Source organism: Herpailurus yagouaroundi, unplaced genomic scaffold (genome assembly GCF_014898765.1).
Source record: "Herpailurus yagouaroundi ecotype Mexico unplaced genomic scaffold, PumYag 191, whole genome shotgun sequence".
Taxonomy (NCBI): Eukaryota; Metazoa; Chordata; class Mammalia; order Carnivora; family Felidae; genus Herpailurus; species Herpailurus yagouaroundi.
The window spans coordinates 14,610,453-14,623,452 of NW_024412422.1; the positions used below are offsets into that span (position 1 = coordinate 14,610,453).

The 13,000-nt window shown below is 49.3% G+C and overlaps 1 protein-coding gene across 2 annotated transcripts in view; it reads left to right on the forward strand.

The window, feature by feature from the left end:
- Nucleotides 1–13,000, forward strand: part of DNAH10 (dynein axonemal heavy chain 10) — a 144,042-nt gene that overhangs the window by 98,282 nt on the left and 32,760 nt on the right. For both annotated transcript variants that reach the window (XM_040444042.1, XM_040444043.1), the window contains 6 exons: nt 487–747; nt 2,525–2,697; nt 3,705–3,798; nt 4,105–4,272; nt 4,821–5,009; nt 8,435–8,606. In XM_040444042.1, the coding sequence (XP_040299976.1) occupies nt 487–747; nt 2,525–2,697; nt 3,705–3,798; nt 4,105–4,272; nt 4,821–5,009; nt 8,435–8,606 (1,057 nt within the window). The remainder of the gene's footprint in view (nt 1–486; nt 748–2,524; nt 2,698–3,704; nt 3,799–4,104; nt 4,273–4,820; nt 5,010–8,434; nt 8,607–13,000) is intronic.

The following is a 13,000-nucleotide window of genomic DNA, read 5'->3' on the forward strand; positions in this document are numbered from 1 at the left end:
CCACCCACCCACCCACTGACCCACCCATCCATCTGTCCGTCCATCTATCCATTCACCTACCCGCCCACCCACTGACCCACCCATCCATCTGTCCATCCACCCATTCATCCACCTTCCTTCCTTCCACCCATCCACCCATCCATGCACACACCCACATACCCTTTCATCCATCTGTGCATCAATCCAATTAACGTGTATTTATTGAGCGCCTCCTATGGGTCTGGTGCTGTGCAGTGATGAACAGAACATAAGTAGTCCCTGCCCTCATGGAGTTTACAGTTGAGTGAGGCAGACAGATAAAAAAATAATAATAATTACAAATGAATATGTAGTTGCAAACCTCGAGAAGCCCCATGAAACTAAAACCAGAGCGCTCTGAGAGAGTAAGAGGAGAGATGAGAATTAGTTTAGATGGTTAGCAGAGGCACCCCTGAGTTCTGCTTTACGATACTACTGTTATCTCCTTTCTTTAAACACTAAATCAAGGTGGATGAATATGGCACACAGCAGCCGATTGCCTTGCTGAAACTGCTGTTGGAAAAAGGCTACCTGTATGACCGTGGGAAGGAGCTAAACTGCAAAAGCATTCGGGACCTTGGCTTTATTGCTGCGATGGGAAAAGCTGGAGGAGGCCGCAATGAAGTTGATCCAAGATTTATTTCGCTGTTCAATGTCTTCAATGTACCATTTCCTTCAGAGGAGTCTTTGCATTTAATTTATTCCTCCATTCTGAAAGGCCATACCTCGGTAACTTGATTTTAATTAGCAGTCTAGGGGCGCCTGGGTGGCTCAGTTGGTTAAACGTCTGACTTCAGCTCAGGTCATGATCTCACGGTTCATGGGTTCGAGCCCCGTGTTGGGCTCTGTGCTGACAGCTCGGAGCCTGGAGCCTGCTTCGGATTCTGTGCCTCCCTCTCTCTCTCTGCCCCTTCCCTGCCATCACTCTGTCTCTTTCTCTAAAAAATAAATAAGCATTAAAAAAATTTAATTAGCAGTCTGAACTAGAGGGCCTTCTGTTGGGTAGAGTGTTTGCATGGTCCTCTTGGGCATTAGACACAGCAGGCACAAGGCCCACGGTACTTTTAGGGGCACACAAAAATGTTTCCTTTCAAAACTGGAAGAAAAAATATCCAGTCTGGATTATATGCATCTTTATATCAGTGCAGTCATAAAAGATAAAGTAACATATTTTTATGGAGGAAGGGGCCCAGAAGGCAAAAGTGCCTTGGGTCCATGGAGGTCATGATGTGGCCCTGAGTTACATGGGTCACATTGAGCCGCAGCAGTGAATTAACTAGGGGACCAGGACCCGGAGTCAGGCCCCATGCTGCTCCTTGGGCAAGTTCGTTGAGCTCTCCTGGACCCAGTTCTCATCTGGAATGGGGATGACGGTGGCAGCCACCTCACGGAGAATGCACCTAAAATGTGCGGTACGGCGTCTAGAACATAGCAGATGCTCATTAGATACTAGTTACCGCTCTTCTTATGTCGATTTAACTTGGCCATCCCACAAATGGAACCCATGCATTTAAATGATGACCTTCTGGTCCCGGCATTTCCCTCCTAAAGTGAGGTTTGCACACAGTCTTCAGGGGCAGGAAAGGTACAGGTGTGGAGTGGCCAGGTGTGATCACCAGGGACTGTGAGCACCTGGTGTTTCGTGCCTTACCTTAAGCCATTCGCTTCCAAAACCGTGAAGTCTGCCCTAGTCCAGTCAGACTCCAACGGAGGGCTGGTGTGGGCTTTGGTTTCACATCATGTCGACTTGTCAGTTAATGAGAAAATCTAGGGAAACAGAGCAAATCAGATGGTGAGTTTCTCTGGCTTTTTCAGTTTTTTTCTTATCTCCTCTTTTTTTTTTTTTTAATTTTTTTAACGTTTTTTCATTTTTGAGACAGAGAGAGACAGAGCATGAATGGGGGAAGGTCAGAGAGAGCGAGACACAGAATCTGAAACAGGCTCTGGGCTCTGAGCTGTCAGCACAGAGCCCAACGCGGGGCTTGAACTCACAGACCGCGAGATCATGACCTGAGCCGAAGTTGGCCGCCCAACCGACTGAGCCACCCAGGCGCCCCTCTTAATCTCCTCTTTAAAAATTATGATAAAATTCACATAGTGTAGGACTCGTTGTTTTAACCACTTTAAAGTACAGTTTACTGGCATCGAGTACATTCACAGTGTTGTACCATCATCACCACCACCTTATTGCAGAATATTTTCATCACCCAAAAGTAGTCCCACTATCCCATCCTTCAGCCCCTGGCAATTGCTAATATGCCTTCTGTCTCTCTGGATTTGCCTCTTTTGGACATTTCGTATAAAGGGACTCGTACACCATGTGGTCTTTTGTGACTGGAGGCTTTCATCTGGCATCATGTTGTCAAGGTGCATCCGTGTGGTGGCACATATCAGTGCTTCACTCCTCGATGTGGCCAAATGACGTGCCATTCGTTGTACGGATAGACCACATTGGCTTATCCATTCATCCATCGATAGACACTTGGGGTGTTTTTTCAATTTTTAGGTGTTTCATGAAAGCATCATGGCTGTGAGTGACAAGCTGACCTTCTGCACGTTGGCGCTTTACAAAACCATTGTGCAGGACCTGCCTCCCACACCATCCAAGTTCCATTACATCTTTAATCTTCGGGACCTCTCAAGAATTTTTAATGGTCTTCTCCTCACTGATCCGGGGCGGTGAGTTTGTCTTCTCTCCATACCCATGTGGCCCATGGGTATGATGGTGGATTTTCGTTTAAGACAGAGGACTTGTCAATGAAATGGATGAATCAATGTATCAGTTAATCACCCAGTGTCTTTTTGTTTGTTAAAAGAAGAAAAGGGTTAAGGGCTTGGTTAAGGCCAGATGACTTGTAAGCCCTTGACTTGAAGACAGGGGAGACGTGAAAGACAGATGCGTAGACACGTGATATTTAAGCCCTTGGTGGTAATGCTCGACTGACTGTGTATTCTTTCTAAAGTTGCCTTTTGCTAATGCACCTGAATTGTTTGCAGTTGCTAGTTACATTTTGTGAAAGACTCACAAAATGGAGAAGTAAGCACAAGGGATGGAAAGGATTAAATCTGGGTATAAAACTTTTCTCATTAAAGCTAGACTTCTGTCTTTACGTTAACGTGCGCTTTATGTAGGTCTGCAAGCAGAGTCCACTTTTGTGGATTCACGTTGAGTCCACAAAAAATTGAAAAGTGAGTTAGTTGAGGACTTTCCACATACCCAAACTTGTTCTCAGGTACCCTTGAGGAAGACCAGGGGAAGGCAGCTTCAGGGATTTAAGGGGGGAGTAAGGGCTCTTTGCCAGCAACCAGAGAAAGTTCTCGAACTGGGGCCGGATGGAGCTGGTTCTTAAAATACGAAGCTGCCAGTGGCCTTGATGCTGATTTTAAATTCTTATATTCCAGCAAGTAGAAGCCGTGTCAGGTACTCATTTTATGTCACTTATGTCATTTACGGATAACGTTCTTTTTCTTCCCTAGGGGAGGAGAAATTATAGATGATGATTTTATGGTCTTTACACTTAATTTGTTAGCTTCCATTAAAATTTCATTAACGTGAGACCAGGGGGGGAGAAAGGACCATAGAAATGTTGTCCTTTTCCACACCCTGTGTATCCATCTGAAAATAGCATTTAGCCCCTCTCTCCCTAGATGGCTTCACGACTGATTTTGCTCCTTCCATCATGTAGGTTCCAGACGGTGACCCAGATGGTGAGAGTCTGGAGAAACGAGTGTCTGAGGATCTTCCACGACCGATTAATCAATGAAACAGACAAGCAGCTGGTCAGTACATCAAACTATACCAGCAAATTCAAAACTCTAACTACAAAATTCTTCTCTGAGTGAAGTAAACAAGCATACCCACCCCCCCCCCAAGTATTTTTTTAAATATAGTTCACCAATTGGAGAAAAATACACTAACAACAGAAGTTGATGGATAGAGGAGGGTGGATTATGGAGTACCTTGCAACAGAGAAAAGAATCGAATGCAAAGTACTTCAGAGAATCTTAGCATATGTTCTTTTTCTGACAAGTTTTAGCACATATATGTTGTCGAGTTTGAGTCCTTAAGCGGTCTTCTGTCAAAAGGTACAAGACCACATAGGCAACCTGGTTATGGAACATTTTAACGATGATATGGAGGTGGTGATGAGGGATCCCATCCTGTTTGGAGACTTCCGGATGGCCCTGCAGGAAGAGGAAACACGCATTTATGAAGATATCCAGGATTACGAGGCAGCCAAGGCTTTGTTTCAGGTGTGGATGGGGCTTACCTTCTCCACAGGCTCACTTTTCCTGGGAGCGCTTCTCAGCGGAGCCCAGCACTGGGAAGAATACCCATGCCTGTGTCTCGGGGTTCAGAATGAGAGCTTGTGTCTTATCCGGTGGTTGCCACGTCCAGTGGTGCGTGGGGATGACCTGAGGAATGTGTTAAATACACAGACCCCAGGGTTCACCCCTCTGGGTTTCCATTCATCCAGCCCAGGGAGGGTCCCAGGGTTCCAATGCACAGCCAGGTTTGGGAACCACTCAGCTCTCTGCTATCCATTTTCGTTTTAATTCATGAACTGAGCCTTGTAGTCAGCTTTGGCTCACTGCTGGCCGATCACAAACCAGCCCATAGAAGCCTTAATTGCCAATACCAGATTTAGTCCCATAAACCCAAACAATTTAATTATTTCAACCACTATAGATTATTGGGGGAGGGGGGAGAATCTCTCCTCCGTTCTTAATTTCTCCCGGACAAAAGGAAAGTCTGTCTCTCAAAATCCAGTGAACCTTTTTTTTTTTTTTTTTTTTTTAAGGAAATTCTTGAGGAGTATAATGAAAGCAACACCAAGATGAACCTGGTTCTCTTTGACGATGCCCTGGAACACCTAACCCGTGTGCACCGCATCATCCGAATGGACCGCGGCCACGCCCTGCTCGTGGGGGTCGGAGGCTCAGGGAAGCAGTCTCTCTCCAGGCTGGCCGCCTTCACAGCCGGCTACGAGGTGAGTTGACCTCCCCTCCCAGAAATGGTTTATTAAAGCAATTTCGCCGGTTGGTAGTTCATGCAAACTTTGGAAGAATCGAAAACAGATCAGATCATAGCATGATGTTTTCATAGAGTGTAGAATTGGGTTTTTTCCTTGTTATTATTTTAACCGAATGTCCGAAAAATCTAAGTTTTGTATTGTTTTCGAATGTTTTTTTAAATTTAGTTTTGAGAGAGAGACAGAGACAGAGCGTGAGCATGGGAGGGGCAGAGAGAGAGGGAGACACAGAATGTAAGCAGGCTCCAGGCTCTGAGCTGTCAGCACAGAGTCTGATGCGGGGCTTGAACCCACCAACCGTGAGATCATGACCTGAGCCGAGGTCAGATGCTTAACCAGCTGAGCCACCCAGGGGCCCCTTGTATTATTTTTAGAATGGACACTATGTCAAATCGAATTTGAAAGTCAAACTTGAGCCAATTTTGTGGTTTGTGGTGTGCACTCCTACGGAGGAGGGATCGGCCCAAACCTCCACGGACCCAGCGTTCAGGTCAGCAAGTTGCTGGCTGCTGTGTCGGCACAACCAGCCCACACGGTTCTGGGCCATTCTTAGAATCTCTTTCAAAAAACAAATCCCCAAACAACAGCTTTATCGAGATATAATTCATAGACTGTTCAATTCACCCATGTACAATTCGGTGCTTTTTGGTATAGTCACAGATACGTACAACCATCAACACAGTCTATTTGAGGACATTTTTGTCACCCTCAGAAGACATCCTCTGCCCCTTAGCTATTACCCCTCTATATTTCTGCCCCTCATCCAGCCCTTAAAAAAAATCACTAACGTACTTCCGGTCTCTATAGACATCCCTATCCTGGACTCTCATATAAATAGAATCATAGAGTACGTGGTCTTTTGTGACAGCTTCTTACACTTAACCGCCTGTTTTCAAGCTTCAGCCGCATAACACTGCCCGGTTCCTTTTTATGGCCAAATCGTGTTCTGTTGTATAGATTGACCACACCCTGTTTATCCATTCACCCGTTAACGGACAGGTGCCCGGTTTCCACCTTTTGGCCGCTGTGAACGGTGCTGCTGTGAACATTCACGTACAAGTTTCTGTGTCTAATGTCCACCTAGGTGTGGAATTGCCGGGTCGTGTGGCAGGTCTGTGTTTGATCATTTGGGAAACTGCCAGATTGTTTCCCAAAGCAACTGCACCATCGTATGGTCCCACCGGCACTGCGTGGAGGTTTCTGTGTCTCCACACCATTCTTAGAAACTTACCTTGAGCTCCTGCCATACCCACTGGCAGTGCCCTTACAGGAGCCTCTCAAAGCGGAGACGTGCAGCATGCAGTGGGGCTTAATTTGGAACAAGAGTCATCTCCACGATTCACTTGTTTATTTTTGATTTCGTGGCTTGCACTTGAGGTGTCCTATCCAGAAAGTCATTGCCAAGATCCATGCATGACTGTGTGTGTGTGTGTTTTAGAGAGTCTGTGAGTCAGGGAGGGGCAAGGGGGAGAGACAGAGAATAAGCTGGGCAGGGGCAGAGAGAGAGGGGGACAGAGGATCCTAAGCGGGCTCTGTGCTGACAGCAGAGAGCCTGGTGCAGGGCTCAAACTCATGAACCTGAGCTGAATCTAAGGGTCAGATGCTTAACCTACTGAGCCACCCACGCGCCTCTGTGAGAACTCTTTGTACAGAAGAGCAGTCATGATTAGTTCAATGGATCTAGCTTGCAGTATATACTTTTGTTTAAAGTATTTCTAAAAAAAAATAAATTTGGTTGATTTACCTTCCAGATCTGATAAAATATGTGATCCAGATGTAACCGTTTTTATAGTTTTTGTACATTTGCCTAGACAAGTTGATTTCTTCTGTTGATCGGTCCTGGTAAATCTGATGTACTGTCCTCTGAGGTAGTGTCATGCATCCTGGCCTGGCCTGGCCTCGAGGAACGGCAGAGAGGATGTCCGAGGGACAGAGGAGAAGGGTGAACGTGTGCTGGGCTGTTACTATGCCCTTGGAATTGGGGGGGGAGGTGGGGAGTGGGGTCATAGCGAGCTGTTCATGCCCAAGTGGTGTTAGGAACTGTTGAGGGCGGGGCGCCTGGGTGGCTCATTTGTTGATCTCTGACTCTTGATTTCGGCTCAGGTCATGATCTCACGGTTTGTGAGTTCGAGCCTCTCGTCAGGCTCTGCGCTGACAGCACGGAGTCTGCTTTGGATTCTCTGTCTCCTTCTCTCTTTGTCCCTCCCCCACTCTCTCTCTCTCTCACAATAAATAAACTTAAAAAAAAAAAAAGGAACTGTTGAGGGCAAGGGGGAAGCTAACTCAGGGAGGATCACTGGGGTCTGCACGTATCAGACGGAACCGGAGACCACACGTATTTGACTGAAAGTCATCCATGTTGCCGTGTGTGTGTGTGTGTGTGTGTGTGTGTGCGCGCGCGCGCGCGTGTGTGTGCACCGAGTGCCCTGCGTGAATGTGCCTTTGCAGGCCCGCGTGAGTGGGCAGAGCGTGCACATGACCCCGTGTGCGTGCGTATATCGGGGCTGAGGGGTGGCAGCGCACGAGGGATGTTCTAGTCGCTGTAAATCCCCTGAGCTCTTTCAGAACTGACAGTTGGCTGTTTGCAGTTCACTTCCTGGCCTCTGAGCCGACGGAAACGAACGGAGGTGTGTCCTCATTTACGTTTGTGTCCATTTCGAAAACATGTAATAGGATTTTAAAATTTTCGGGATCGAAACTGGCTTCCTACTCAGTTTCTCTACACATCTTCCCACAATCTAATTTTCGATGAACTCGCACCCGGGCCTGTACCCACACGTGATGGTTGTGCTTGTGTGGGTTCTGTTTTCCTTTCTCCCCGCTCTGTGACTCGAATGACTCGTGTGTTGTTTTTTTTTAACATTTTTAAAATTTATTTTGAGAGAGAGAGAGAGAGAGAAAGTACAAGCACGAGCTGGGGAGGGGCACACAGGGAGAGAGAGAATCCCAAACAGGCTCCAAGCTGTCAGCACAGAGCCCGATGCCAGGCTCGAACTCACGAACCATGAGATCATGACCCGAACTGAAGTCGGATGCTTAACCGACGGAGCCACCCAGGTGCCCCTCCAATGACTCATTTAGCGAATGAAGGTGTCCTTTTCCTCTGCCATACTCACGTGGTCCCCTCTGCACAGACCTGCGTTCCCTGCACACTCTGTCACGCACTACACGTGTGCGCGCTCGTTTGCGCAAAGGACTGTCAGAGTTTTCTTCATCCCGCATTTCTCACTCAGCAGTGTTTGTGAAAATGACCCGGGGCGTCTGGCTCTGCTGTCACTCGTCCCCCGCAGACGGCTGCACGGCCTGAGCCTCTCCCCCTGCCGTTGGCCTGTGACCCTCACGCGGGCCGGTCGTCTCACGGATGCTGTGCTCCGTGTCGGCAGGTGTTTGAGATCCTCCTGAGCCGAGGCTACTCGGAGAACAATTTCCGGGAAGATCTGAAGAACCTTTATCTCAAACTTGGGACCGAGAACAAAAGGATGATCTTCCTGTTCACGGACGCCCACGTGGCCGAGGAGGGCTTCCTGGAGCTCATCAACAACATGCTGACGTCAGGTACGTGGGCTGTGCTGGCCGGATACCCGGCCAGGAGGAGGGGCCGCTCGGCGTGGGCCTGGTGGGGCCCTCAGAGTTCAGAGGTCGTCCTTGGGCAATGATGAGGTCTAGGCTTGTTCCCAAAGGTCCCTCTGGCTGCCCTGAGGGTCTAGACAACAGGAAGGCGAGAGCGGGAGAGGGTGGCTGGTTTGGAGCTGCCGCTGGGGTGTGCAGGCGACAGATGACCTGGGTCTGGACGGGGCCGGGGGGTGGGGATGGAGGTGCTGTGGGAATGGAGGGAAGCGGGAGGATTCACGAGGTACGGATGGGATGAGGGCGAGTGAGGGCGAGTGCACCCAGGGTGGCTCCCCCTTTCAGGCTGGAGCCTGTGGTGAGTGGTTCCATTGCTAGGAGGGGGAGGACCGGCCGCTAGGGGTGCGTGGAGATGGCTACACTTACAAAAAATTCAAACTGGATGTCGGATAGAGTTTGCTAGAGAGAGTCTGCTAGAGCCTTGGTAACAAAGTACCACAAAATGGGTGGTTGGAAACCACAAACATTTGGGGCGCCTGGCTAGCTCAGAAGAGTGGGTGACTCTTGATCTCAGGGTCACTTGAGCCCCCATGTTGAGGGCTGAGCCCCACGTTGGGTGTAGAGATGACTTAAAAAAAATTGGGGGCACCTGGGTGGCTCCGTCGGTTAAGCATCCGACTCTTGATTTTGGCTCAGATCATGATCTCCTAGTTCGTGGGTTCGAGCCCCACAAACCGGGCTCTGCGCTGGGAAGTTCAGAGCCTGCTTGGGATTCTCTCTCCCTCCCTCTCTCCCTCCCTCTCCCCTACTTGCTCTCTCTCTCAAAATAAGTAAATAAGTAAACTTAAAAAAAAATCTAAAATCACATTTAGTGTCTCACAGTGTGGAGGTCCCCCCTCAAGGCACCTGCGGGGTGGTTCCTTCTGGGGCTCTGAGGGAGAATCTGTTCCAGGCCCATCTCCGGCTTCTGCTGGTTTGCCGCTAATTCCCGGGCTCGTGGGCGCGTCTCCCCGGCTCCGCTTTCCCACTCACATGGTGTTCTCCGTGCGTGCGTGTGTCTGTCTCTGATCCAAACTTCCCCTTTTTATAAGGACACCAGTTGTACTGGGTTAAGACCTACCTTATGGACCTTGTTTTGTTTTATTTTATTTTTATTTTATTATCAGGTTAGTTAACATACAGTGGAGTCTTGGTTTCAGGAGTAGAACCCACTGATTCATCACTTCCGTACAACACCCAGTGCTCATCCCAGCAGGTGCCCTCCTCAGTGCCCATCACCCATTTCTCCCATCCACCCCCCCACCTCCTTTCCAGCCACTCTGTTTGGTCTCTGTATTTAAGAGTCTTTTATGGTTTGTCTCCCTGTTTTTATCTTACTTTTCCTTCCCTTCCGCTATGTTCGTCTGTTTTGCTTCTCAAATTCCACATAGGAGTAAAATCATATGATATTTGTCCTTCTCTGGTTGACTTATTTCACCGAACATAATACCCTCTAGTTCCATCCACCTTGTTACAAATGGCAAGATTTCATTCTTTCTGATCGCTGAGTAATATTCCATTGTATATACTGTCCATTCATCGGTCGATGGACATTTGGGCTCTTTCTATAATTTGGCTATTGTTGATAGCACTGCTATAAATATTGGGGTGCATCTGCCCCTTTGAATCAGCATTTTTTTTGTAGCTTTTGGATAAATACCTAGTAGTGTAATTGCTGGGTCATGGGATAATTCTATTTTTAATTTTTTGAGGAACCTCCGTACCCTTTTCCAGAATGGCTGTGCCAGTTTGCATTTTAATGACCGCATTTTAACTTCATGACTTCTATAAAGACCCTGTTTCCAAGTAAGGTCACATTCTGAGGTCCCGGGGGCTTCAACATATCTTGTGTGGAGGAGCACCATTCGATCTGTAGCAGATCGGCAGTTGGATGTAGGGGTCTGGCTCTCAGATGTGGTTCCTAAAACTTTGGAAATGGATGACACCATCTGCGGGGAGAGAGTGAGAAATCAGGGGAGCCCGGGGCTGAGTTCAGGGAGAAGAGGAGTGAGCCGGAGGCTGAGGTGGTAGGAGGGGAACCGGAAGCGAATTCCTCTTTATCTCTTGCAGTACACACAGCTGTGATTTAATCACGGCCGAAGGACACAAAGCACCATCAGCAGAGGGGGAGAGGCGCATGGGACGAAGTCTGGGGAGTCAGGCAAGGCTCCCAGAGCCCTCTTCCAGGGCGGTCACATAGGATGCGTTTAACGCCTCCAGCATCTGGTTGTGACGACACACGTGAAGTGTCATCTCCCAGGGAAGCCGTTCGGGACTCAGCGCCGAGGGTGTTTACTGGGGGCTGGTCACGTAGGCACCTGCTGCCTGGCACCTACTGAAAATTCTAGATTTCCAGGGGGAAAGCAGGTGGTCAGCATGAGCCACACTGTTTGCACAGACAGTTCAGGCCTGATGAGCTACTCTGATCCCTGAATGGTAGTGGGAACCCTCCCAAAGTCCGTGTTCCCAGACACGGGCCAGGGGCCAACCCTGTAAGCAAGCCTTAGTGAGGAGAGCAGCCCCCAGGCCTGCCACGTCATCTTTGTTCCATATGGGAACCCAACAGATAGTTCATAAAAATGTAGGACACTGATTCGAAATGGTATAGATACAGTTGGAAAAAGTCCGACTTGCCAGTCTGGCTGCTTTCCTGCCCCGGGAGGGCTGTCTCTGCATCTCCCCATTGATTTAGTTAGTCCAGAATCCCCGTCAGGCCGAAACCCTGGAGTGCGTCAGACGCCTGACCCCTCCCACATTTTGTCCTGCTTTCTTTTTTGTCCCTGGAGCCCGCCCCTTACCTTGCGCTCCCTTTACCGGCCGCCAGAGCCAGACCCTCATCGTGTCTGACTGTGCCTCTTCACACTATCTCTGTATCGATCTTCCTGCTTCCCAACACACCGCCTTCTGTGCACGTCACCAGCTCGGGGTCTCCGCGGACTGACTTCTGTTTCCGCCGGCTGAGTTCCTCTGCCTCCTTATTTTCCATCTTGCCTCTGCGTCTTGCGCAGGCCCTTCTTCCCGCCTGCTGCACTCTCTTTCTCCCTCTCTTTATCAGCCTCCATGGTTGCAAGTGGTGGAAACTCAACTCCAGTTGGCTTATGTGAAATTAGAGGGAGATGAAGTCAGTATTGATTCACAAAACTGAAAAAGTCCGGGGCACATTTGGATTCAAGTGCTCAAGAGAGAGCATTCCGAATGGGTCTCCCCCACCCACCACCCACCCCTGTCTTGGCTTTACCGTTTTTCTCTTTTATTTGCATTTTTGGATTTTCCCAAAGTAATTAAACAAACAGCACCAGATGCCTGAGGCTCACATCCTCCTTGGCTTAGCCTGGGCCAGTGAGATTCTTTCCCAGATGTTTGTGGTCCAAGGGCTCAGCAGGGCTGTCATTGGCTGGCTCAGATCACGTGCCCCATCCCTGAGCCAATCACTTTGGCCGGTTGACACAGGGCTCTGATTGGGCAGGTCACCCAAACCGCTCGCAGGCGTAGAATGACTGTGAAGTGATTCTCCCAAGGAAAAGAGACACCTTTGGCCAGGAAGTGGGGACGGGCGGGGACAGAGGGACTCCACTTTCCAGTCTAAAGTGTCAGGTGCCAAACTTCCTCCAAATTCTAGCTCCGGGGCCGCGCAGGGTCTCCCTCCCCTAAGAAGCCTCCTTCACTGGTGGCAGCTTCGTACCTCCTGAGTACCTGGGGCACCTACAGTCCCCGCTACTCACGTGGCATTTAGCACATGCTTCCTTGGGTCGACATCAGACTTTCCACACATGGGTGGCAGACTCGTGAGGATGGGTATAAGCGCCAGCCCTGTCCTTTGCTGTATCTGTAAACCCCACTGCAGGGCTGGGGTGTATTTTCTGTGAAGACCGAGAGGGCTCCTGTGGGTCTCATTTAATAGCACCCCAAATGGGCAAGGCTACTTATTTTCCGAAGCCCTTACACTTTGCAGCAGAGTTTTTCATCCTGGGCCCTAATGACATCAGGGGCAGGGTAGTTTTTAGTTGTGGGGCTGTCCTGGGCATTACAGGGTGGTTGGCTGTGTCCCTGGCTGGTACCTACTAGATGCCATCAGCACCCCAGCCCCACACACACATAAGCCGGAGCGACCAAAGACGTCTCCGGACATTGCCAGATGTCTCTTGGGGGCACAGTTGTCCCTGGTTGAGTACGCTCACGATAACCCTCCCAGGTAAGGAGGAGACGTTTGTTCCTTCCACTTCAATGAGGAGACTGAGGCTCAGAGGGGTTTATACACGGGGTGTGAGTCTTGGGCCTCAGAATCAGGACCCAAGCCCTGCTCCTTGGCCTTGGCATCTGTGGCTCTTCCAGTGATGCTGTGC